General features: G+C 35.7%; 1 protein-coding gene and 1 long non-coding RNA gene across 3 annotated transcripts in view; both read left to right on the plus strand.

The window, feature by feature from the left end:
* LOC136254623 (latrophilin-like protein 1) overlaps window positions 1–17,823 on the plus strand; it is a 24,905-nt gene extending 7,082 nt beyond the window's left edge. The window contains exons 8-26 of one of the 2 annotated variants that reach the window (XM_066047367.1): window positions 955–1,207; window positions 1,282–1,379; window positions 1,429–1,536; window positions 1,590–1,671; window positions 1,737–1,838; window positions 2,161–2,440; window positions 6,586–6,643; window positions 6,868–6,930; window positions 8,176–8,299; window positions 8,873–9,028; window positions 12,728–12,788; window positions 12,848–12,944; window positions 15,648–15,700; window positions 15,753–15,882; window positions 16,223–16,314; window positions 16,364–16,475; window positions 17,263–17,419; window positions 17,640–17,706; window positions 17,760–17,823. In XM_066047367.1, the coding sequence (XP_065903439.1) occupies window positions 955–1,207; window positions 1,282–1,379; window positions 1,429–1,536; window positions 1,590–1,671; window positions 1,737–1,838; window positions 2,161–2,440; window positions 6,586–6,643; window positions 6,868–6,930; window positions 8,176–8,299; window positions 8,873–9,028; window positions 12,728–12,788; window positions 12,848–12,944; window positions 15,648–15,700; window positions 15,753–15,882; window positions 16,223–16,314; window positions 16,364–16,475; window positions 17,263–17,394 (2,001 nt within the window). In that variant the 3' untranslated portion in view covers window positions 17,395–17,419; window positions 17,640–17,706; window positions 17,760–17,823. The remainder of the gene's footprint in view (window positions 1–954; window positions 1,208–1,281; window positions 1,380–1,428; window positions 1,537–1,589; window positions 1,672–1,736; window positions 1,839–2,160; window positions 2,441–6,585; window positions 6,644–6,867; window positions 6,931–8,175; window positions 8,300–8,872; window positions 9,029–12,727; window positions 12,789–12,847; window positions 12,945–15,647; window positions 15,701–15,752; window positions 15,883–16,222; window positions 16,315–16,363; window positions 16,476–17,262; window positions 17,420–17,639; window positions 17,707–17,759) is intronic. The other variant, XM_066047368.1, reaches the window with a different exon arrangement.
* A 3,438-nt stretch (window positions 17,824–21,261) lies between these two features.
* Window positions 21,262–26,599, plus strand: LOC136254676 (uncharacterized). Its single transcript, XR_010700665.1, has 3 exons — window positions 21,262–21,361; window positions 23,562–23,598; window positions 26,542–26,599. It is a non-coding gene; the product is annotated as an uncharacterized lncRNA (long non-coding RNA).
* Window positions 26,600–26,844: the final 245 nt, after the last annotated feature.

Raw genomic sequence — 26,844 nt, forward strand, 5'->3', positions numbered from 1 at the left:
CCACCAACCCACCCACCACCTATATGATATACGTGCTATACAGGTGAGCATACAAAAGTTGCTAAAATTAACAGGTTCCTGTAGAATCAGTTTTTTTAAAATAATTCTAATTGAACAAACAGTACATTTTCATACTATAGCTGAATGACATTAAAATATATTGAATTGTTCTGATATGCAGCTTCTTGCCGCGGAATGAGTCATCTGGTTTGTCACTGCCAGCCCTTCGCCCAGTAAAAGAAGCTAAGAGAGACAAGCCAAGGAATGCTAATGATTATTTTATGAAGATTGAATTGTGATATAAGTGTGCTGGTTTAGAATCAAAGAAGGCGCCTGCCTTACACGTGATACAATGCCAACTGTCAGCACACATGATACTGTATGTAGAACCCACAATCATTTCTGTACAAAACGATACGAATGCTATGCTGTACCATAGGTCGTACAGTAAGGTAATTAGAGGTACTATACGTGTAGTTCTGTGCTTTAGTTAGGCTGAGAAACTAAGTAACTACTCGTGTCATGCATTTTCAATAACATCTGTAAAATGTACGTAGCTACATGTAGATGTGATCATCAAAAGATTGTATGAGAGTAGTGTAGTTCGAGCTGGTTAGCTAGTTAGTTCAACTCTAGATTATTGGTCCGGCTCAGGCCTGACCAACCGGACCGTCTCCTCCGGCCTTGCAACTCATAACCACGGTAGCAACTTGAAACTTGAAGCTATTGCATAGCACAATAATATGTCAAAGTTTCAAGCTGGAACTTATGAGTTATCAGACTTGGGTATTTAGAGAGACTGTAAGACTGACTTTGTCAGGCCAGGTCACATAATTGTTGTGCCATACCCCTTAAGACTATATACTGTATGTACATGTAACACTACAATATAATGTGTATTTGCAAAGAATCAGTATCATTATTATAAAAATTAATGCTTTTCGTCATTTCTAGATTTCACTTCAGATTGAGTCCATTCTGAACACCTCACTATCAAACCCTATAAATACAACTTGGAGCTATACCTCCTCTTATAAAAACAACCTCACAAGCTTTTCAATATCATTTGACCTTCCGTCATTAAATTCTTTTACAAACACAATAAACATTGAAAACATTCTGAACAATGAATCAATTAAATTTCTACCAAATGGAACTTCATTACTAACAGGAACCAGTATTAAAGTTTTGGCATTCCAGCCTAATTGTAAGTTGATGAATAAGAATATATTAAAAGCCATGTTGTCTGCATAATGTGTTTCTCTCACATAAAATATGCAGCAAGTTGTTTATGCAATCAGACTGGTGATGATTTTGTTAGAACAGTATGTACTGGACCTAGTACTCCACCATGTTTGTGTAGTTCCCAAAGTTGTACAGTGAGTTACAGATTCATCAGTTTACACCTGATTAGCATTATATTTACAGTGTAATAGTCCCACCTATGTTGGTGATGGTAGTGTGTGTGGATTAGACTCAGACAGTGATGGATTTCCTGATGTGGGCTTGGACTGTGTTCAACCTCAATGTGAAGAGGTACACAGTGCAGTTTGCAGTTTTGTATTGCTAATAATCAAGGCACCTTACAGGATCTGTGTCCTGACACATATAGTGTCACTAGTAATGGTGTACAAAGTCAAATATTTTGCATGAAAATGGATAGCAACAGTGGTGAGAACCTATCTTGAGTACATGAATCAATGTTGTGAAATCTACTGTGCAATATTTTGTACAAGATTGCAAACAAGAGCAAGATAATCTGTGGAATATAATATGGCCAGCCACTAGCATTAATGGAGTAGCAAGGCAAAAATGTCCGGGTGGAAGTGAAGCTGAAGGTAACAGTATGTGTTACTGTACTTCAAGGAGAAGATAACAGCAATGCTTAACCTACCAGAAATCAAGCAATCACAAATACACACACACACACACACATACACACATGCACACACACACACACACACACGCACACACACACACACACACACACACACACACACACACACACACACACACACACACACATGCACTCATGCACACACATATACGGTGCAAGGAAGCATATTAACATTTGTGTATTAGCTATATAGGTACAGCATGTTGGCAAAGAAATAATTTTATGTAGTTGCATGTTTTATTTATTCCATGTTGCATGCCTAGGACTTGCAACCAGACAATGCCTTGGAGTTGATCACTGGAGCACTCCAGATGTGTCTCAATGTGCAACAGTTGATCAAATAAGACTTGAGATGAGAGCTGAAGAATTGAGATACATTGCACAAGGAATATTTGTCAATGAGGATAGAGACTTGACGCAAACATTTATGCCAGAAGTTGTGGAGGATATTGCTGATGAACTACAGGAGATCACAAACACTACACAACCTCTTCTACCAAATGATGTATCCTCAGCTGCTAACACACTGGATGCTATCATTGAGTAAGGAAACATTCATAGTTTACCAACTATAAAAGTGACAAATCTCCCTAACTATTAATGCATTCAGTGATTAATAATTGCAAGCACACAGAGCTGCATTAGTCACTATACTGTGCATACAGGGTGTAGTATACAAGGGCGTCAGAGTAGGTGTGACCAGTGAGGCCAGACCCTCACCACTTTTTGTCTCAGTGAAAACCAACTTTCAAACTTGATAAGGCTAAAACTAAAAGTAGTGACAGAAACAACACTAATTTTAACCTATCTTAACTCAGAACAGATTTATCTTGATTTGGTCTGTAATAAGTGCCTTTAAAATGATTATCGTTTTATTTAGCTTTGGCTTTGTTTCAATTGTAGCTACTTTGGAAACATGCCTTACAGTTTATCTCTTCATTAATAAACACAAATTGTGACCAGATTTTACAAAATTGATCCAAATTGCACATCAGGCAAAATCAAACTAACACCACCAGTGGATAGCTACACTATCATACTACTAGTTTTGACCCTCAGTGCTACTCAAACTACACAAGGCTGGTTTTAACAGACGTCTTTTCTGGGTGGTGTGGAGTGCTCAAATGGCAGTTTCAGGCTTTGTGAAGGACCAGGCTTGGCAAGAATCAGTGGTTTACTGGTGGACAGCCTTATAATGTTGACCAGACGTGTTCCCTGTTGATTTTGCTACATATCAGCCACTAAGGAGCCAGCGCAGCCCTGTAATCTCGTGTCTGGACTCCAATCGTGGTCTGCCTCCATTTTGAGGTATATCTCTTGTCCTCCCCGCCACCCCCCACCCTCAACCCCTTTGTGAGCACCTGTGATACTACTTTGCTCATCCAACTGCTCAGATTTTCTATCTTATTTGGTGGGAAACTCTACAAGCAACTACAAGTACTGGAAGTAGCCTGAAAGGTAACAGATTGATGCATCTTTTGTGTAAATTTCATATGCGTGCTTGCTATCCTTGGAGAGTTATGCTGGCTTCAGTTCTTTAAAACCGTTTATCTCGAAACTTCTAATGTGCAATTTGGATGGTTTTTCCAAAATCCAGTAACAATTGTAAGGTTTAAATATTAAACAGTAATATGGGGGTGTTTTTTGATCAGTATCCAGTTTATCATTGAACATGAGTCAGCTAGGTACAGTAGCTAAATAGCTAGCACGTTGTACAGTTCAAAATTACCTTCAAATAGCATCTCAAAATGTGTGATTTAAAAATTTCTGGGGGGGATGCCCCTAAATCTCCTTAGACTAAGCCTTACCACTTTCACTTTTACTATTATGCCCTGTTAGTACAGTATATATATAATCAATCAATACAATAGAGTAGCTGTTAGTTGCATTTCATTGACAATTAATTACTTACAACTAGTGTTGCACCGATTATTGAACCAATTATCGGTATCGGGCCGATATTGGCTACTAGCCGATTAATCCGTTTTGATTAAATCAAGGCCGATGTTAATCTCCACTGCACTGTGTAGTATAATGATGTGGGGGAGGCTAGACATAAGTTATTTGGCATTTTAATTAAGTTATGTGTTAATAGTTTAGCGGTGACTACAAGCCATGCCCATAATAAACTGTCAGGGTTTAGGCCATGCCCAACAATAAACTGAGGTTTTTAGGTTTCTATGTAGTGCCAGCCACTTGTCTCAACTGTATAGCAGTAGTAAAATGTACTTAAAACCTGTTTACCATGAGTAACTTTTACTTGTGGTATACATCTAAGTTTACATTTTAGCCTAGAATGAGCTGTATATGAGCCATTTAATAATGATGAGGATGAGTGTTAGTGTTATTAGTGTATATCGGATCGGTTATCGGTATCGGCTAATTCTGTTGCTTAATATCGGTTATCGGAATAATCGGCTAATTTGGATATCGGTGCAACACTACTTACAACTGTATCTCTGGCCTAAAATTTTTGCTTGTTGGCTTAGAGGATTAAGGAGAAAAACTGTGCTTCAATATGCTGGTAATAGCTGCATTATTTCTTCTACAGCAATCATCAGGTCTATACTATTAATGCATCAGTATTAGAAATCAGCTGTGGTTTATCCGTAACATTTCAAATATTCATTGCAATGATTATAAGCCAATATTTATGCACATTGTTGCTACTACCATATTTACGTGGTTAAATGGTGTTCCTTGAATAGCAGCTGTGCTTGGTATGGTCCCGATACTAATGTGCTCAATATGTTTCTCCAAGGAAGTGGCGATGAGGAAAATTGGTGCCTTGGTATGGTTTCATGCGACTATTTATACTTGAAGATTAAAAGGAATGACAAAGAGCACATTTGTTTGAATTACAAAAGGCATATCCCACCAGCTGCAGTGAGTTTGTTGTTGTGGCATAAAATAGTGGCCATGCGCTGCTTCATTTGGCCTTTATCCTTGCAACTGTGGCCAGGCAGGCAGGCTGGCTGGCAGACAGGCAATTTTGAGTTATGCCGACATTTTGAAAATTCAATATCCAGATGCCTGTAATTGATGATGGAAAGTTTGTTGGTGCTGTATTCCTTGATTTGGCTACAGCCTTTGACTATGAAATATTGTTTCAGATTAACATAATGGTATCAGGGGAGGCATTCTTAAGTGGATGCTGAGTTTTCTGAATGGCAGATCTCAACAGGTCTCTGCATACAAGGTGCCCTCTCATCTAAGGGAAAAGTCACAGTTGATGTACTTCAAGGTTCTATTCTAGGCCCATTGCTATTTTAATGATCTTATTACCGCATTACCAATGTTGATGTCAATCTTTATGCCGATGTACAGAATTGCATTTTTGTCATAATGACTTCAGATAACTAGAGCACAACACTTGTCAGTGTGCTGTTACACAACTTTTTACTTGGCTAGTTGCTAACAGGTTGAAACTGAGTGTTGCAAAATCTTCATGTGTACTCATTGCAGGCCTGGCAGCATACCATTGGGAGGACATTACACCTGTCATTCCACTGAGACAGGTATCTACTGTACGATATTTAGGGATTTATATATTGACCAACATTCAACTTGGTACTACAATGTGGAGTATGTTTTACGGAGAGTTTGTGGCAAGCTATATTCAATAAACCTCTCACACCCATTGTGACGAAGCTATTGTATCAGGCACATGTGTTACCAATAATTTACCAATCTTTGACTATTGCAACACTGCGTGAGTGTCTACTAATACTGGTCATTTCAAAAGACTAGTGAGATTTCATTCACGTTTTTCATTGATTGATTCTACTGGCTCTTCTATGTTTAATCTCACTTTGGCTGAATGTCGTAAATTTCATACTTTCATGCAAGAAGCACCCTTGTACAGGCTATGCCTTTTGGTGCCACCCTGTCATTTTGACAAATTAGATAAATAATAATAATAATAATAATAATAATAAGTTTATAAAACCTTAACAAAGATGTCACCCTCCTACCTGCATACCACATTCAAATCTGCAGTGTCTGTCACAGGCTGTACAGGGTGCAATTGATATCATTTGTATGTGCCTGCTGTGCGCTTAAACTATGGAAAGCATAGCCTCTATTATCGTGGCACGACTATCTGGAGCAGTCAGCCCACCTCATTAACTGAAATGAAGTTGTTAAATAGGCTTATTTAAGCTATATTTAATATTTTTATTGTTGTGATTGTATGCAGCATTCCCATTAAAGTGATGTGCACCACTAAAAGAGCAGCATTTAAAAACCATCAGGTGGAAAAAAATTCTTGTTTTTTAAACAGGGAGACGGCATCAGCTAAAACTGTTTTTCAGCTGTGCCCTGAACAAACATACATTAACAACACACATAGGTACATGCTAAATAGTACAACCATACTGTTAGATACAAGCCACAATTCAGATGGTTGTCTTAATTAATGGTAACATTTAGATAATAATATTGACTGTGTACAAATTAAATCTTACTGATATTTCTTCATTGCATATATTTAGAATTGTTGTCAGTATGTGGTTTAACCAAGCATTTTGTGGACTGTATTGCTCTGAATAGTTTAGACCCCCATGCTTGTAAAGAAGAAACACAGTTGCAATTTTAATGACTAGTTTCCTAACACAATAAAATAATTTTAATGCTAGTGCTTACTGAGCATTACACATAATTTCACATTTTGCTGTGTGTAAATTTAGGGTGATCACAGTAGCTTTTGAAGAAATTGATCAAACCATACTGAATGGTGCAATTGAGGTAAGCATATTATAACACTTGGCTCATCTGTTAATCCTTCTTTATTAACCCAGAACCTAGTTATAACTTATGTAGATATATTACTGTTGTTTTGCATAATGGTGTTTGAATTGTTTATGTAACATCAAAATAATTATATCATCTAACAATTTTGATGGTCTCGGGTTGGTATAGCTAGTGGGTGGCCTAATGTTATGTTACAGTAGTCATGTTCTTTCTTACAGGATGTTGTTAATGTGTTAAGTAACTTGCTTGATGAAAGAAATGATATTTCGTTTGAAACAATGGTACGCAAATTTGATTATATGGTTATATTATTGTAATGGTAGCTATTGAAGTATGCGGTAGCCCTTAGAGAATGTAATAGTTACTTAGTCAGAACCACAGAAATATATTAAACCTCTCCATTAAAAAATGGATTAAATTCTAGTAGCTACTGCACCTGGCTGAAGGGACTATTTGAAAAAAAATGTTGATATATCTGAACTTTATGTTACAATTTTTATACACATTCTGCTTGCTTTTAAAAAAACCAGATGTACCGCTAACTCTATTATAGAGATTTGAAGAAACCTAAGGTTGTTACTAATAATGTTTCAGTGAATTTTAGAAGAGTAACTCATCATGCTAATCTAACTTGTGTTGCCAGATAGATCAAGTATCATGTCGATTCATATAATATACTTACTGAATAGGTACTGCATTTAATTATTATAATCACTGTATCCGGTGAGCAGGCAGGCAGGCAGACAGACAGATTGATAGTATAATATATTTTGAATAAAGTGTTTATTTCAGTTCATATCACCATCGTCCAATTCCTATTCAAAGTTTATGCAACTTTTGTAAATACATTAAGACACATGATAGTTTGTCTGCAGCCAAGAATGCTGGCATGCCACACAGTAGGTATATTGACGGGAAGAAAATGCAATTTTCAATCATACATACCTTTGTGTTTTCTTCTTCAAAGCTCATCATTTTTGCATTGCAGTTGTCTGCCAGGTAGGGCAGGAAACACACTAAATATTATAATAATATATTGCTCCAGCCATTCATGAAAACTACTGTATGGGCAGCCAAATTTTTAGTAGACTTGTCCATTCTCTTCTAAAGGAATTTGTGGGAGCCAAACTCCTTTATCAAGGTGAATTCCAATGTAGACCTATGGATTACTATAATGAGAATGTTTGACACATTCAATAAAGAATGTTAAAACATGTATATATATTGAGTTGCACCAATATGGAATCCAATATGTGATATTTCTGATATCAATTATTTGTAGTATTTTAGAACAATATAACTATTCACAAATTCTCATATTAAAGGTCATAAATTTTAAAGATATTATAAAATCAAAAGCTTCCTAGTTTTGCTTGAAATATTGGTGTGGATAAAGAGCATGTATTGAATTCACATACGAAGTTTACAAGTTATTTGTAGTGTTCTAAAGTATTACCTATACGATTGGTTTAATAAAACATGTTATTAGTAGTACTAGTAATCATCCATAGTTTTAATGTATGCAGGAAATTCCAATGGAAACATCAGTGGGTGAGCAATTACTGATGGATACAGAAGAAGCTGGAATATTACTGAGCAAAACATTAAAAAACACTAGCAATATGACAATTAGAGTTGCTAATAATATCAGTAAGTAAACAAATTGCTTGGCAATGCACTGCTTAACCACACGATAACATGGTGGTAAATGATATACATATCCACTTATAACTTCATGAAACCACACAAAGCTACACAATGTACCACGTAAGAACTTGGCATTTTTACATCCACATTGGTATCTCCCATGCCTTGCTAATGCTTGGCCTACACCATGCATTCTTGCCACACATGCAGTTGTCTTGGTTCATACCACATGTGGTGTATTTAATATGTGCCTGTATGTAGTAACATCAACATCTTCCTCTATCAATCACACATAAATCTCAGAAATAGTAGTGAAACCACGCGATATTATGCTATAATGCAGGCTCTGTCACTGATGTTCAGTGGCAGCCTCAGCACTCCTGTTTTAAATCTACCTCACTGTCTACTGCACCACATGTTCACACAGTATGTATTTTTCGGTACTTTTGAACATCATGTGCATCATGTTCAGAGAAAACAATAGCAGATGACTTGCAATATACTTTAGATAACAATAAGAGTTGATGCATGTTAAATTAGCAAGAAAACTGTTTTGTTATTTACATAATATTATAGTTATTCAAGCTCAGCTTGCAAATCTGAAGATGAGCACTGTACAGTTTACTACATCTACTTTATCTTTTGATAATAACACTATGACATCAGTATTTGGCAACATGACAGCCATGATGACAATACCCACATCTAACTTACAGAGGATTTCTAGTAAAGGTAACCTTTTAACTATATAATTTTTTAGTCATGTAAACATAGGGTTTTAAATTAAGTTTTCCCAACAATAATCAATAAGTATACCATCTTGACACCTTAAATTAAAGGAAACCACAGGACTATATTTCACATACAGTGTATTGCCACAGGGAAATTACGTAATATCAAGATATTGCCCTGTGATGTTAAGACAATGTCATAATGTAGCACAAATTCCTTTGATGTTGAGTCAGAACAAAACATTTGTTCCCTTTGATTCTATATAGTGAGCTGCTTAAAGCTTTACACTGTGGGTTTGAATTCAGCATGGACTCTAATATATTAGGCTAGGTGTTCTTTTGAAGCAAAAGTAATTTATAACTTCTCAACTCCGTAGTCTGTTACACTAATTACTTACGATCAATTAAATGAGCATCTGTAATTTATTTTCTGTAAAATTTATATAATTTGTTTTGCTCTTTTTGCTGTCTATCACTATAAATCCAAAAGTACTTACCAGATAAGGCTGAAACTTTAACAGCCCATTACTTTTTCCCGCTAAACAACAAGGAAGCCACAAAATGAAGTTCAAGAGAATGCAAACAAGTCTAGATTTTTCACATACTGTATGTGACTGGAGTTTGGAAAAATCACCCATTTGGGTGCATTGCTGATTCACAGGAAAATGTGTTTTAAAGCATTGTAACTCACCAGCTCTAGTAGCTACGTGTATGGATTTTCACTAAAGACAGAGCAATTCATAACTCTTGGTAGCCAAGGTAATCCTTGTAGAGTTTCCCACCATTTTAGATAGTTTTTTTCACCAGTAATGCTTTATTGTAAGTCCTAAAAAAGGGGCAGAGCATGGGTGTAGGCAAGAGCTAGACTACAAAATGGACGAGGATGGTAATTGTAGGCACCCAAGCAAAAAAAGAAGAACAGCCAGTTAGAGGCAGGAAATAGGCTGAAATCTTACAAAACAGACATAATTATCACACATTCCCATATTCTCAGGCCTGCAGCGCTCTGCTTGGACATAATTTATATATTTCATGGTATAACTATTACACACCTATATGTAATGTAACTGCAATCAACCTAATGCTCTCAGTTAAAACTTCATCACATTAATTGTTTTTAATAACAATTTCTTGTAACAACAAGAATAATAGAACTTGCAACTACTCATGATATCTTCTTCAAAATATTCAGTTATTCTTCTGTGGTATCAAACAAGGGAATATTGTAATGTTTCTATATTATTTTGTATCTACGTATACAGAAGAAATGTCTCTGCATGCATCCTAAATCAAGGAAACTACAGAATGATGTACATCTTGCAAAATTGCTATAATTATGCTTAAAATTTTCCCAGCCCAGAGTCAGTAAAGACTAAAGTTGATATGCATGCTACAGTAATATTGTATCTAATCCAAAACATTTAAGCTGTAAAAAAAGAGCGTGGCCCTCAAAAAGGCTATGATGAAAAAAAAGTGAAATCCAAGGTGGTGGCCAAGAAATGGCTGTGATGGTAGGTTAATCGTAAAAATTTTAATAATGATAATTCAGGTGAATTTTGGTGCTGCTTGGTTTTGGCACAAAATTCACCTGAATTGTCATTATTAAAATTTTTACCGTTAACCTACCATCACAGCCATTTCTTGGCCACCACTTTGGATTTCACTTTTTTTTTTCATCACAGCTATTTTGAGGGCTGCACTCTTTTTTTGTAACTTGGCTGTTTTGGATTAGATTTCACTTCTTTTTGTATTTGTATACCTCAAAGCTGGCATTGGGGCTTTTTAACTTATCTTTTTCTTTACCACAGGAAGAAGGAAAGATGAAACAGATGTTAACTACTTTAAATATTTCTTATTTTATCCTTTGTAACTGAAGTACAAGGTGACTTCTTCTAGCTGATCTCTCTACAGGGTGATTTGTTTGTAGCTGAATTCTTTACAAGGTGATTTGTTTGCAGCTGAACTCTCTACATGGTGGTTTCTTTGTAGCTGAACTCTCTACAAGGTGACTTCTTCTGGCTGAAATATCTCTTTCCATAGTTGAATTCCCTACAAAGTAGCTGATCTCTCTACAGGGTGAATTGTTCGTAGCTGAACTCTTTACAGGGTGATTTGTTTGTAGCTGATCTCTTGAATTCTCTTCAGGGTGACTGCTCTATTAGGATGACTGCTCTATTAGGGTATCGTAATCTCGCACTTGTTACACCAAGTTAGATTTCGTGTTATAATTCCGTGGCTTTAAGTCTGATTCTTCTACACCATTGAAGAACCTTTCTAAGATGATTACTCAATTTGTACAGTGATTTTCAAAACATTACACAGTAAAAAATAGGTAGCGAATACTGTGGCAAATAGTGAACGCCACTGGAAATTCTTAGTGATGGTCACAAAAATGTACAGTGATGATCACTATTTGCCACAGTATTCACTATTTATTTTTTACTGTGTACCCCAAGCAGTTTTTCTGGTAAGTGTGGCAAGTAGTGGTTTTTTTTATTAGGCAAGTTACATAGTGCCAGCAGTCACATTTTTCAAAATAAAACGTAGACAAAAAAAACCTAAGAAAGCGAAAAAAAACTTTGTCTCAGCAGGGGCTCGAACCTGGGCATCCGTACCTATAAGCAATGCTCGTAACCATTGTACCACCAGTGCTGCAGCTACTTGCTTCCCATAGTTTCTACCTTACAAACGTCCAACTGAAGTGACTTCTGTATATAACAAGAGTGATGAAGAAACCAAGGCTGAACCCTAGCCTACTCCTAATGCTAAGGAACTACTTTTCGCATTCCTAAAGTTGAATGCTCGGGGCAACCTACCAGACGTATGCTCTAAAGTTGAATGCTCGGGGAAACCTACTAGAGGGGTGCCCTAAAGTCGAATGCTCTGGACATATAATTATTGGACGAGTACCAACTCTAGCTCGCCTAGAAACAACTGGTTTGTTTGATAGTCCAGCAAATGATAGACTTCTGCCAGTAAAATGGCCGTTCACGTTCGTAACCGGCACCGGTACTATATCCACTTTGTTTTTATTAGCTAATCTCGATTGCGTCACGGTAATTGTTATACACTGTTGGTGTTTTCGTTGTGTCTTTCTGGTTTTTAGCTCGATTTCTTTCAAACCACAAAAGGTTTGAGGTTCAATAGTTAACCTATTCACTCACCGATTTTCAGCTTTCCCATAAGTGGTTTACCCTGTAGGCGTGACAACATATTGGTGTTATGTTTCGTGAATAATTGCTAATAACTCCTTCACTGTTTATAATATTTCAGCCAAACGTGGTACCAAGATATTCCGGTATACCCCCCTTCTGTGTGCCAAATTTCAAGGCAATCAAATATGGCGTTCGCGTTTTATAGCAGTTTTTGTAAGTGTGCAAAAGAGAAAGAAAAATAAGAAGAAAAAAAACCCCCAAGAAACTAAGCCAATTTTTGAAGTCGCTTATCTCGGGAACACTTGAAGCGATTTCACTCAAATTTGGTATATGGAGTATTGAAGGTGGCGGGTGTGTCCACAGCAAAAATCGTCTTGTTTTATCTCGGAAGCACAGAGCTACGGAGGTGTGAAAATTGCGTTTTTGTTCTTCCTGTCAATATACTGATGGGTGTTCCGCGCCGGCTTCTTGGGCCGCATGACACACTACCGTGTGTCTTGATATTAGCCTTTACTATATAATGAGTTGTAATTCTTTAATTGCAGGAGACAGCATTCCAGTAATCTTTATTGTTTCTAGAAACCTACACTTACCTACTGGTGAACGGTATGTAGCAGTTAAGTGCTTTACTAGCTATACAATTTATGTGAATTATATTTATGCAGGGAAAGAATAGAAAGTGTAATCTTATCTGGTCAGATATCACAAAGTAGAACAAAGTTTGCAGATCAACCGGTTTATATAAGTTTTGGCATTGGAAAAGTATGTGATATTTGAAATGATTCCCAAGTTAATTCTTCACTATAACTGCATTAATTAGTTACTCATTACTATATGTACTACTTTAGTGTGGGTGTGTGCCAGTTGGGGTTTAATTCTTATAATATTGCCTAGGCAATATCTTAGTATTGCTCATGGGAATGTGATTTGCTCATGGTTCTGATGTCCAACCAATTCAAAGATATGATATACGTAATTATACCTTATATTGAATGACACAAAACATTAATTGTGGGTTTTGGTTTACAAGTTAGACTGTATAGGCTCAGTGTATAAACTTTGACCAATTAGTAGTTTTACTAAAACAATTGATCAGTAAAACAATAATATTTTGGGCAATGTATGGATGTGCATTTCTACTCACTATGTATCAGCCATTGAGCATACCATCGAACAATACAAAGATACTAGATTTATATAGGTGGGTATCTTATAGTCTTTTAAGTACTTAACTTAATGTATTAACTTACATACTTGTTGCACAACAACAAAATTACAGTACATAGCAGGCCTAATGTGTAAAACTAAAGCCTAGATCCCACAATTGCAATTTTTCTGGCATTATGTGTTGTGTAGAAAGCATAACGTACATGCTGATAGCTATTAGCCCATGCTATTAAAACCACTGTCAATCATCTGATATTGATGTATAGGGTGAGTGCTCATTCATTCTTTATGGTGTATGTAAACTGACCTGAAATTCACGAATCACAACACTATGATCTTAGTTCTTGCGCGTTGCCAAGTTACGTGTACATACCATCATCCCCAACAGCTAGTCAGTAAACCTTTATTATCAGATGGCCTGCAAAAACTGGCAGGTGAGCATTAAGTACAATACTGGGTACTGGAAATATTAGTAGCTATAAGCACAACATCTGTAAAGCATTAGTTTTGTGCCATCATAACAGTACATCTTACTCTAATCTTGGAAATTCAGGAAACATTTGAGATAATAAACAACTGATATTCTTTAACCTATGTCATACCAAAGTTATGCTCAAACATGACTATTTTAGGGGTAGATCCAGAGTGAGTGCACCTGGGCACTATAGGATGTTATTTTAATTTTTTTGCATAAAGTAGTGTTTCTGTAAAAAATATCTAATTTCAGTAGAAAATGACCTGGCCTGCAAAAATAGGGAATGTGGGCAGATAAAATTTACCTATTCTTTTCAAAATTTATTGCCCATAACGTTTTGTGCCATCATACTATGGCTTTTAAATTTTCAACAAGTGTAGTTTGTGGCCACATTCCCTGTTTTTTGCAGGCCTGGTCACATTTATTTATATTATTGTTATTGAGTGTAGTGTTCATTTTATGAATGCTGAAAAGTAAAGTTATAAACTGATCTATTCAGAGAATTTTTTACAAATCACAAATAGAGTATATCTTCATTAAACTTGAGTTGTGGGATGTGAAAGTGACGATTTCCATATGTACATAGTTTACAGTTATGGCATACAATGGACAGCCACTGCACATTACAGTATATGAACTTGTATTTGCAGCACCATGCCATAGACATACTTAGCCTTGTAGATAGCTTTATAAATGGGAAATACTTTTAGGATCTGTTACAGTAGTACAGAGGATCCTAAATGTGTTTTTCATTTACAGTTTGTACTGCATGCGATGGCTATTCTATTAGACTGTTCTATTAGAGTATTTCAATCTTTTAATGGAACATTTCTTTGGCTTGAAGATATGAACAGGTAGGAAGTGAACACCTCCCACCTGTACTCTCTTTTAATTCATCAATGAATTACTTTGATTAATCTAACCAATACATACATTTATTGTATGTTCAATTATTGTGAATGACTCTGATGCTGTAGGATTAAGAGGTGAAAGAGTGCTCCCTGTGCACCCTCAATATCTGCAACTGGGTTCATTAATATTAAATTTTGTATTGAGGTCAATGACTGCTCTATTAGAGTATAAATGATCAGCAGTTAATAAAACCATATTACATGTTTCCTGGTATCAATAATGTGTAGTACAGAATAATTTTATTATTTTGTATGCTTATGGTTGGACACATTGTACATGTTAAATATCCCAATCTTATTGTCTAATGACTGATGATTTGCTATTATAGGCAACTTGAATTTAGGCCACATAATGTTAGTTGTAAATTTCTCATCCTTGCCAAATGACTGTTATTCTTACCACACCAAGGATTTTTTATCATTTGTGACCAAATGCAGTCTCAGTAACTTTTAAAGTTACTACTGTAACTTAGCTACAGCAGTCCAAGACACTGCATTCTGAGTCATGCAAGCCATCCATGTATTTCAGCTATAAAAAGTCTGCCTGCCTACATTCTTATTTTGAGTATTTGAGGATGAGAGACTAATAGTTTATGCCAACATTATAATTATAACTATACTGGTGATGGTCACATTTGGTGATGGATACTGGTCACATTAATGTTGGCAATGTGCATAACAATCAGGTTTGGTGAGTTATCATACTTTAAAACTGCGTTTTCTGTTTCATTGATACTGTTGATATGCTGCCAGTGTTTGTTAGCAAAGTTTGAAAAGTGTGATACCTAATTATTGCATGTGTGAACATGATCAAATCAATATTACTAATCCATTGTACCTGCATTGTGAGCACATACGTAGTTATGTTGCATAACTAAAGCAGTTGCACTGACACTTTTATTTGTTGTATAGGAGGGATACAGATCTCGTGTCAATCCTCACTGTGAATTCTTTGATTTTTCAAAGTATAAATTTTGTGTATTTGTGTCAGTTTGCTAATACATTTTGGACATGCAGTGATACTAACCAAAGTGGAAGCTTTTCAACTGATGGTATTGATCAGATTAGAAGAAATAATACATTTGTTCAGTGTACTTCTGATCACTTGACAAGTTTTGCAGTTTTAGTGGATGTCTCAGGCAGAAGTGTTAGTGAAATTGTGCTGTGTTTGAATTCCTTACATATGCAATGTTTAGCAATGATTATAAGTGACATTGGTAGTGTTTCATTTTATCTGTTTATACACTCAGAGCAAAGGTACTTAAAAGTTTACAGCTATCAAATTATCAGTGTCATTAAAACTGCCTAATACTATCAGTCTATTAAAATATATATATATATATATATAACACCATTTAAAAATACAGTATAATTATGATACAAAAGAATTTTAGTAACAGAAATATAAATAAGAGTTTCTTTATGTATATCACACACAAGGGATATCTATTTTGTTTGAACAATACTTGTCTATCTTGTGACTATAGGAAACCAAAGAGTTATCAATTGTCAGTTATATTGGATGTGGAATATCAATTATTTGTCTTCTTTTCACTATTTCTACACTGATTGCTTTAAGGTACAGTAAATTGTGCTCCAATTTTGTACAGTTTGCCTGTCTACATTAGGAAGGACATTTTTAATCTTATTCAGCACTTCATTCACTTGAATTTCAGCATCGCTCTTCTACTGGGGCTCCTAACATTTGTTAGTGGTGTTGAGCTTGCCAATGATTATCGGGTAAGAAATTGCTGCACTAAAGACAGATTACTTTGTGATGTGGAGAATTTCTCTTAACTGGTCTATCTAATGCCTGATAATTTAATTATCTAAATTATGGATGGCTTAAAAGTAGTTTATAACACAGCAATAATAGTGTTCCAATAGTACCTATTCTAACCCCATCTTTATTCAGTATTGGAACAACTATTTTAAAAATCTCCCTATGGCGAGACAAAACAAACCTCAAATCTATAAATGTTATTCACAATTGGGGGCTGTGGTATGTTTTTGGTTGAGCCAAGGTAGATTTGTTGGAGTATTAGTTCCTACACCTAACATAGATGGAAGAAATACAGTCAGTATTTGTGTATGAATTATGCTGTGTTAGATGTTGATCATAGCAATGCTTAGTATATACCACACCACAAGAAGAAGCATAAGGAATGGGTATTATATGCGATGGAATAATAAGTACAACTGCTAATGTAATCATTGTTGCATGCTTGATAGCAATCTTAAAGGTAGGATAAATACATCACATGTTTGTGTGTTTGTGTGCATTCCATTTAATAAACACAACATGTGTTTCAAATATTTATTGTTATGGACATTTAGAATAATTATACGTTCATGAATAAGGTGTTAATCAGCTAGCCTGTTTTATACTTTGAAGCTAGTGCACATGTACCATATTTTACCCTGAAGCAATACTTCACTTTGCTGCTCCAATGCATTTCACATGCTAAATACCCTTTATCACAGATTTGCTCTTAATAATAATATTATGTAATGCTTTCATATTAAGGCCAGTTGTCTAACTGTGGCAGTTCTGCTTCACTACTTTCTCATGTCTGCATTCAGCTGGATGCTATGTGAAGGCATCCTATTATTTATCAAGATACATTTTGTATTATATCATGGATTACTTACAAGCTGAAGATTCTATTTCCTTGTTGGCTGGGGTAAGTAAAGATCTAATGCTTGTCAGGAGCATAAACAGAAGGATTGGCAGGGATTTTTCACTTTTAGTTTTAACCAAATGAATATAATTAAATTGCAAGGAAAATTGTTTAGATACAACTGTACTTAACAAGCCAGCAAAAACTTTCAATCCTTTGTGCACCCCTGACTTGTAATAAACTTATGTACAGGTGTATTTGTAATTTTTATTCCAATGAGCAGGGTTGCCTATTCCCATTGTTGTAATATCATCTGCTATATCACATGAACAATATGGCATAAATGACAGGTAAGTATTATGGTGAATGCTTAGCACCAGTGTTATTATCTATTTTTTATTAGATGCTGGATATCCAAGGAAAAGTTTACCATTTGGGCATTCATAGGTCCTATGTTACTGATCATAGTGGTAATCTAAATGACTCCTTCATGTATAGTACATTGTTCAGTTATGGTATTCTAGGTTAACCTTTTCTTCTTGGCTACAATTACTTGTAAAGTGTGTAAATCTACAAGTACCAAATCCAGAGCTATTCAAACATCTAATCTTCATGCTGTGAAGTAAGACCAATATACAGTACGTATATAAATGTATAATAAAGAAAAAGTTCTGAAACAGTGATGATAGTAACCTGTGCTGCAACTTTGAAAATACTGATTTCAACATTATATATATATATATTACCACTTTAGCGTGGGCGTTCAAAGGCGCCGCTCGGTGTTTAACTCGCATATTGCCCGGGCAATATTATGGGAAAGCGGTTTGCCAATGACTTTGATACCCAGCCAGTTCAAAGAATCGATGCGCTTTGACTCGTTATACTTTGTATTGTGGGACTCGGTTTTGTAGAGGTTGCTAAGCTTAGTACATAGGCTAAGATAGAGTAGTTGGTTGTTACTAAAGGATAATGAAGGCACAAGATAATTGTTTGGGCGATTGTGGATGCGTATTTCTACCCACCGCGTATCAGCCTTTGAACAGACCATGGAACAGCAAAGCTACTACTGCTACGTTGAAATAGGTTAGTAACTTACAGTTCTAAGTACTTAACTTAATATAATAAGTTACTTACTGTCCCAATAGCGAAGTTAGTTGGCTTAACTTAGTACAAAAATGATAACAATATAAACTCCATCCCACAATCGCAAGTTTTCTAACATTGCGTGTTGAAGCATAGTAACGTATTAATGACGTTTTAACGTATGGACAACGTTTTGATGGCTATTAGCCCACGCTATTAAAACACGATCGATCTTCAGATGCTACTGTATAAAACAAATGGGATGAGTTCTCATTAGTTCTTTCACCTATTAGGTGAGTGCGCCCCAAGTGATATATATCACTTGTACCATGGCTGCTTGGGATTTTGCTGACATATACACCCGCAGCCCTCGGGCCTGCGGCCCTCGCGCTTTGGGTGTATATATCAGCAAAATCCCTCGCAGCCATGGTATAACTATTACATATATATAATTACTCCAGATACGTACTCACTGACCTACTGTACAAGTGCTTTTAGCCATGGCTTAAGATCTATATTCTACTTCACTGGTCCCTTATCATTGATTTCACAGCCTTGCTACATTGCTCTTGGTTTTTAATTTGACTGCCATTTTTTTATAGTCAGTGTAGGTGTCCTATGAAAATTACTAACCATTATAGTTAAAAAGAACTAATGTTAAATTTTTTGTAGCACCAGATATCAGTTGTTTGTTTACTTTTACTTTCATGAACGCATCTTTTTATACAGCCAAGCAGAGTTTGTGTTGTTACAATATTTCTTGTCTATAGTGTAAGTGCTGTATAAGAAAAGGAAGGTGTCTTAGCCTGTACAACTGTATTTTACTAAAACTAGTTGTGGATGTTTGATTTGCAATTCTTGGTTTTACAGGGCATCAGTGAAAGCAACTATTATTGTTGTTCCCATTCTGGGATGTACTTGGGTGTTTGGACTATTGGCTGTAAATGAGCAAACAGTTGTGTTTGCATGGATTTTCACAGTACTTAATTCCCTACAGGTATGTACACAGCATAATGGTACAGAGTAGGTAAGGTCACATTAGATATTTAAAATTACTTTGTAAGTATAACTTTCAAATTCACCATCCTTTCAGTTCACTTCACATGCAATGATGTTGTAAATGTCTTCAAACTTTGAAGCTTCAAACATTTTGGATTGATCTACATACTACTATATAGCTACCCAAACCTGTTAAACCAGTTTACAGATTACATAATGCTTGAAACCATTTTAACATTACTGTGCACTTAGGTCATAGTGCACCTTTGGGTCATACATAGTGTGTACTTATTATTATTATTATTATTATTTAATTTTGCTGTGAAAACTTCACAAACAGAAGAATATACACAGATATAATATAATAAATAATGTTAGCTATTGATTGCAAAATAATAGTTACGTAGCAGAGATTTGCTTAGGTCACAGCAATTATATGCAAGTTCTTATATTCCTACATCTGCAGCATGCATGTTAACTTCAATTTATTGTGATGCAATAAATTCAATATTAATTGCATTAAACAATTTTGCAGGGTTTCTTCATTACGTTTCTGCATGTGCTGAGAAATGAAAAGGTAAAGTATTACTCTATAAGTGTGCATGATCTGCAAGACAAAAGATAAATCATGTGACTGAAAATGTATCGTACCTATAAATTACCTACAGCACAAAGTTTGTCTAGTGAAGGTGACAAAATTTGTTCCTGGATCCTAGTGAGCAAAAATATAGGACATTCCTATCCGTTTACATTTAGGCATCTTGTTTAATGAAGAAATAATCGACAAAGAACTATGTATCTATATAACAAATACTTTTTGATTGATAGGAAATTTACATTGTTTGTTGTTTACAGCTAGTGCAGGTTTATGTGTGGTAGAGGTATGTAAATGGTGGCCAAAAATGACATTATAAATATTTTTCCTATTAATGCTTGCATAAAAGGTTCCATTCCTCAATGTTACTGTGTACACATTTACACACATAAATACAGTATACTTGTACTGTGCAAACATATACATATTGTTATCATGGTACACTCTCCAATAGCAAAATTAAATGCCTACACATGCTATTTTATTATGTAGTTTTTAAAGAGAATTAAAAAGTTATGTGGAAAAGGAGACTCTCAAGTATCTGTAAGTGATGATTAAAGCATGAGGGGAAGCTGAGTGCTGTATTTACCTTGTGATACCCCTTTATTTATCAAACACGCAAGCATAGGCAGTGGTTTATATAAGTGTTTATTGTAATTCCTGGTCGTCTTTTTTCTTGAATACCCAAATTGCTTCAATATTCAGTGATCAGAGTATCAGTAAGTTGTCATATACCGTATCGCGTATGGAGGGAAACTTTGGCGCCGTTAAAATTTGGTGAATTTGGCGAATGACCATGAATTCGCCAAATGTTCCCATCATATTGAAATTAGCCATTGGGATTGCGAACCTAATAAAATATACTGATTTTAGCGAATTCCGCATATCTACCGACATGGTAAGTTCAAAAACGTACGAGAAACCCACTAAACGTTGGCTTAGGAACATGGTGTCTGTTTGTATAGGCCTACAGAAACTAGAACAAAGCTATTCTAAACTAAGTTACTCACGCAGTACTTTCTCGAAGTGGCTTTCCTTAACTTTTGCCTTTAAATCTCGCTTTAAACTGAATGGCCCGCTCGAGGGTAACAACTCTTCATACAATTCCCTCGAATTACTGAAGTATTATTCATGTACACAATGTTCCAGGCCGTTTTTTTTTGTTTAGACCAATTTGTTTAAGGTGAATTCCCATAGTCTTGGTAACGGGTGAATCCCACAATACATTACGCATTGGGCAAAATGACGAACCGGGTTCAGAAACAGTGCTGGGACCACGTATACGCTGCAGCTACAGTCTTGAAAATAAGGTGGAGTATTCCTTAGAGGTGTGTGCATAATTAGCAGACCGTTTTTTGTTGGTATCACTACGTAATGTTGTGGGCGCTTCGAAAATCACAGTGTTTTTACACCATTAATGTATGATTATTAACGAAATAAATTCAATATGCAAATATTTTGGTGGCGAAGAAAATAGCAAACCAAGCCTCGAACTAATCAATTTTATACTCTGTTACCAAGGGACACTGGGCCAGGGGTCACACTAGAGGCAAGCCTGCCTCGACTACCTCACTAGATAGCTAGTTACTGTAGCTACACGTGGTTATGATTATGATTACTGAAAACACAGTTACAAACTGATATGTTCAGGTAAGGAAAAAAACATTACAAATCACATAGATGAGAGTCAGTTATAATTTATCTAAAAATACTTGTAGAGATTGGGATTCTATTGTGTCAGTTGGTAAATTGTTCCAATTGCGGATAGATTTGGGGTAATAGCTGAATTTATAATGATCTGTTCTAGCAAACGGAATCTCAAAATGGAAGGGGTGGTGGTGGCAGGTAGGATATGTGGTGTTAGTGAAATAATTTGGGACTGTTAAGACTGATGAGGAGTAAACAATGTTGTAGAATACTTTTAATCTAGTCACATATCGTCGGTGTTGAAGTGATGGCCATTGTAGATCTGCTAACATAGATGTAACACTACTGTTATATTGGTAGTCTGACTTGACCCAACGAGCAGCACGTCGTTGTACCATTTCTATACTTTGTATCTCCTTCTGCAAGTAGGGGTCCCATACTGCCGATCCATATTCCAACAGTGGTCTCACTATACTGGTGTAGGCTAAACATTTAGTTTCTGCAGAACATCTATAAAGGTTACGTTTAACAAAGTTTAGCATCCTTGTTGCTTTAGAGATAACTTGATTGATATGAGGTGTAAATGACATTTTTGAGTCTAAGAGAATTCCTAAATAAGGGTGTTGGGTAACTCGCTGCAAAAAGTAATTTCTGATAGTATAGTTGAAAGTAGAGGAGGATGTTAGTCTACTACAGGTAAGTACCACACACTTGGAAGTGTTTAATTCCATTAACCAAGTTTCAGTCCACTTTAATATAATGTTGTGGTAGCTATCCTCAAACCTCACCGCGAAACAGGAGTGACAAGTAGTGAGTCCTACTATATTAAGTACGATATTCACTATTCCAGAGGGTGTAGGTCTACTGTCTACATAATATTACCTTTTAGTTGATAGCTGACTCCAGGCGCCAAACTGAGAGGCCAGTTCTCGCTTCAGGCAGTAGTCTAATTAATAAATAGGGCGTGCGCTTTGCTAACAATTCGCCAAATTTTATTTCGACAACAGTGATATTTTGCTTGATTCGCCATATTTTCCCCCTCCAAAGTTTCCCTCGTTCGCTAGTCTGTATATATAGTGATATAATGAACTGGTAGGATTAGTTTGGCTAGTATTAGCATTGTACGGTGTCACACACGTTATCCATCATGCTGTCTGTGTGGGATTGTTGCTTCAATTTTCTGGGCATGATCAGATTATTATTAATAGTATCAGTAAGTGTTCATGCAGTCTATTTCTAGTCATGGAACTAACTGGTGGGAATAGTCTGGCAGCTCTGGCTAGTTTTAGCAATTTACAATGTGTTCTAATCATTGTGTGCCAAATAGTTTTTTTTTCTCAGAAGTCTATATATATATATATATATAGAGAGAGAGAGAATACAATCATTACCTGGGATATAACTGTTACTGTATGTTAGCAGATGCTATATTAGCAGTTAACAATCAGCCTTAATGTTAGGAAATTTGATGGCAATTTCATTAAATACTATCCCACTAGGAACCTGTGAGAAGACTAAAGCCCTTGAATACAGGGAGTGAGAAAATTTAATAGAACAAAGTAACTCCCACATCTACAGCAGAGAGGCTGCTAAATAATAATATTGAACACATTAATTTAATACTCTAGAAATGTTTCAGTACATTCATAATCACTTCTCCATTAAAGAACACAAAATTGATGGTAACAAACTGCTGAATAGTAACTGATGACCGCCCAATATAGTGTAGAAATTAGAATTTTACTGAGATTGGAGTCATTATAATTTATATAATTGTTGCATAAACATCATGTATGTAATTTACCCTCAATAGCTTAGTATTGTGTATTAACCTCAAACATTAAAAATTGAATTGTATGTATGCATCATTCTTTAATACAGAAAAACAACATGTCATTGCAAAGTGGAAAGGATTCCAGTATGTTGATTTGCATGCTTACATGCATACACTAATGCATTCTGTAATGTGTAATTAAATAATACACAAACATATATGTGGTAACTATGCTTGCGTACACTGATGTTTTATAATGTTTATAGAACTTTGAATGGGCGAGATCAAAGAAAAGCGTACTTTAAATTTCATAAAGTAAAGTTTAGGCCAAAGAGTGCTTTATTGCCCAAAGAGTGTTTTATTGTATGATTAAAGCACTCTTTGTGGGAAATAAAGCACAGTTGCCCACGTGCTCTAGTGCAAGCTAATAGCTGGCAGTGCCCCGCCAGTACAACTAATCACCCAAGCCGGTGCAGGCTGATAGCCTGCGCCATGCTGAGTGGCCAATCACTCCAGCCAACATGAGTTCTACCACTGGATTGCTTTTGCAGACATATATGAATGGGCAGGAGAAGGTAATGTTGCTGTTAAGTTTATTTCACAATAGAATCGATTGTGGGTTGTGACCAAAACCTGCCAAAATACGTGATGAATTTCTACCATACCAAACTAATGGTTAACTACGGTTGAGTTGCTTTGTTATACTAGTTTGTGTGCATTCGGCCGTGGGCTGCTAATAATTCGTGCAATGCGTGTTAATTATAAATCTTAGTACATGGCTGCAAGCTAAAACTACAAAGCTCCATAAATTATTTAAAGCATTTCCTTGTTCATGCTATATGAAAAATAAAGCACTCAGTGCTTGGCCTCGATACTAATAAAGCACTCAGCTTTGCCTCATGCTTTATTAGCATCTTGACCATGTGCCTCATACTTTATTTTTCATATAGCACTCGCGGCAATGCTTTAACATATGCGTACATTATAAATGGTCGAGCATACTTAAAATACTTATGGTTTTTGAGCAGTACTCATTTTTATGTTTTCAAATTCATGTAGTTCCTGGTTTTTGTATTAGAGCAAGTAACTGCTATATTAAAGTATTGATATTATTTTTAGCAAGGTGTTAATATTTCCTTAAACTGTAAGACTATGCCAGATGTAACAAGCACTTTAACAGGAATGTGCATAAAAGGCTACAATCTATTATATATTTTAGTAAACTTTAATATGCTTTGAAAATGTAGATATTGGTCCTTCTTCCCACATATGTACTCTAGTGATGATATTTCATGGGGCCACATTGGATTGATATACGTATCATTTGCTCATTTCTACAAAGTGATTAGTGAAATTTTCTACCAGTAATAGCTATTGCAGTGCTCGAATTGTAAATTTATATGAGGGTATACTACAAGGGCAGATCCTAGATTTTGCTAAGGGAAGGGGCGGCACACAGGTACTGGACACAGTGTGCGAAGCACACTCTGCGAAATACGAAACATGAGCTTTCTAGGGGCCTGGGGGCATGCTCCCCCAAGAAATTTTGAAAATTTAACATTCTGAGATTGACTTTGGTGGCAATATTGACTGAAATTTGTTGATAGTTCAACACTGGAATTATGAATGCTAATACTATACACTGCTTGAAGGTTCTTAGTTTACTAATTTGTTAAGATGCCTTACTGTAGTTATACTGATAGTAAAGTGTCAGTAAACTTAAGTATATGGAACATAATTATTTTACTAAGTTTTAAACTCTCAGTAAAACATCAGTGAATGCGGGTTTACTGAAAAACTACTAAAATAACAAACAATTAACTGTTCCATATACTGGGGATATACCACTGTAGTAAACTAAGATACTTCAAACAGTGATAGCTACTGAGCTAAAAAGCCAAATTATAGCTATAGTGTTAAGACCTAGGCTGCTCCCCATAGAAATTTTGAAAATTAACATTCTGAGATTACGATAATATTTTATTTGGTGGCAATCTTGACTGAAATTTGCTGAGTTCAACACTGGAAGAAGTATGAATGCTAATAGTAGCTATATACTGAGCTACATAACAGATCTAGACTTAGTTAGTAGCTATATAGTATAAGATTTCCTCAAAAAAATCAACTTTTTGAGATTGAATTTGGTAGCGATTTTGAATAAATGTTCAATGCAAGAAGCATGAATACTACAATAAAGTCTATAAGGAAATTTTGAAAAATTTACTTTTTGAGAATGATATTGGTGGTAATTTTGACAGCCATTCACAAGAAAGATGAATACTCTTTGCAGCATCTATACCTAAAGATGGTAACCCAATTTATGATTTAGATAAATAAGCCAAGGTGGGATCCGGACGTTTTTTTATCCAGCCACATTTCTGGTTCCAACTAGGTAAATGTGTCACTGTTAGTTGGTACTTGCTCTGTATATACAGTACCATCATTATATGACTCTTCTTCTTCACTGCTTTAATTTGCTGCCTTTCATCATCATCAGCTGATTCATCACCAATTACTTCCTTGGTAGACACATGCAGTCTACAGTAGAGGGGGTAGATTCTGGCTAATGTACATTGCATGCAAAATGAACTAGCATTGTTTAATTCTAATTAATGCATACCTCATGAAAGGAATTTTTGAGGATTGTGGGATTAGCTTCCTTGGGGCTCGAGACTCACGTTACACCAAGTAAGAATATGTATTACTATGTAGTAACTAATGTTTCATGGATGTTCTTTGCTGAGGGGTACTATAGCTACACTGTAGCTACTGTACCTTATACTTAGCTAGGCTATCAAGGTATACAAATTTACAAAATTGTTATCAAGGTATACTTCGTATACCCCCGTATACCCTCAATTCGAGCACTGAGCTATTGAGAACGTACAGCTATACAACAGAACTTCAGCTATGAATGAACACTCTTTGTCCAACTTCTGGTACCTGAGTATAGCAAAATTATTGAAAGATATTGCACTCATATACACAAGAAAGCACTTAAATATGATCCGTGTGTAGTTTGTACCCCCAGTTCTGTGTATAATTATATACATATATATCATGCCAATACAATTTTTTTTTGCACAGAGAGTAAACGAGTCTATGATAAATCTGACTTAAGCCACACAAAAATGCTATGTGATGGTGTCATCTGCAATGATATCAGTACCTCTGATTCATCAAAATTTCAGCAATCAGACAGCACAGGTAAATGGTTTTGTTACCAATGGGCATACAGTATCTATGGTACCATGTGCATTAGTTAACATGGCAGAGGATTGTGATGGAGATAAAAAAGGAGATGCAAAACATCTTCATAAAAATCGACACGTTGTACTGTCGTCAACATATTTAGCAGTGCAACAGAAGGCAGCATGCCTACATAGAGAT

The sequence above is a fragment of the Dysidea avara genome, chromosome 4 (assembly GCF_963678975.1).
Source record: "Dysidea avara chromosome 4, odDysAvar1.4, whole genome shotgun sequence".
NCBI lineage: Eukaryota > Metazoa > Porifera > Demospongiae > Dictyoceratida > Dysideidae > Dysidea > Dysidea avara.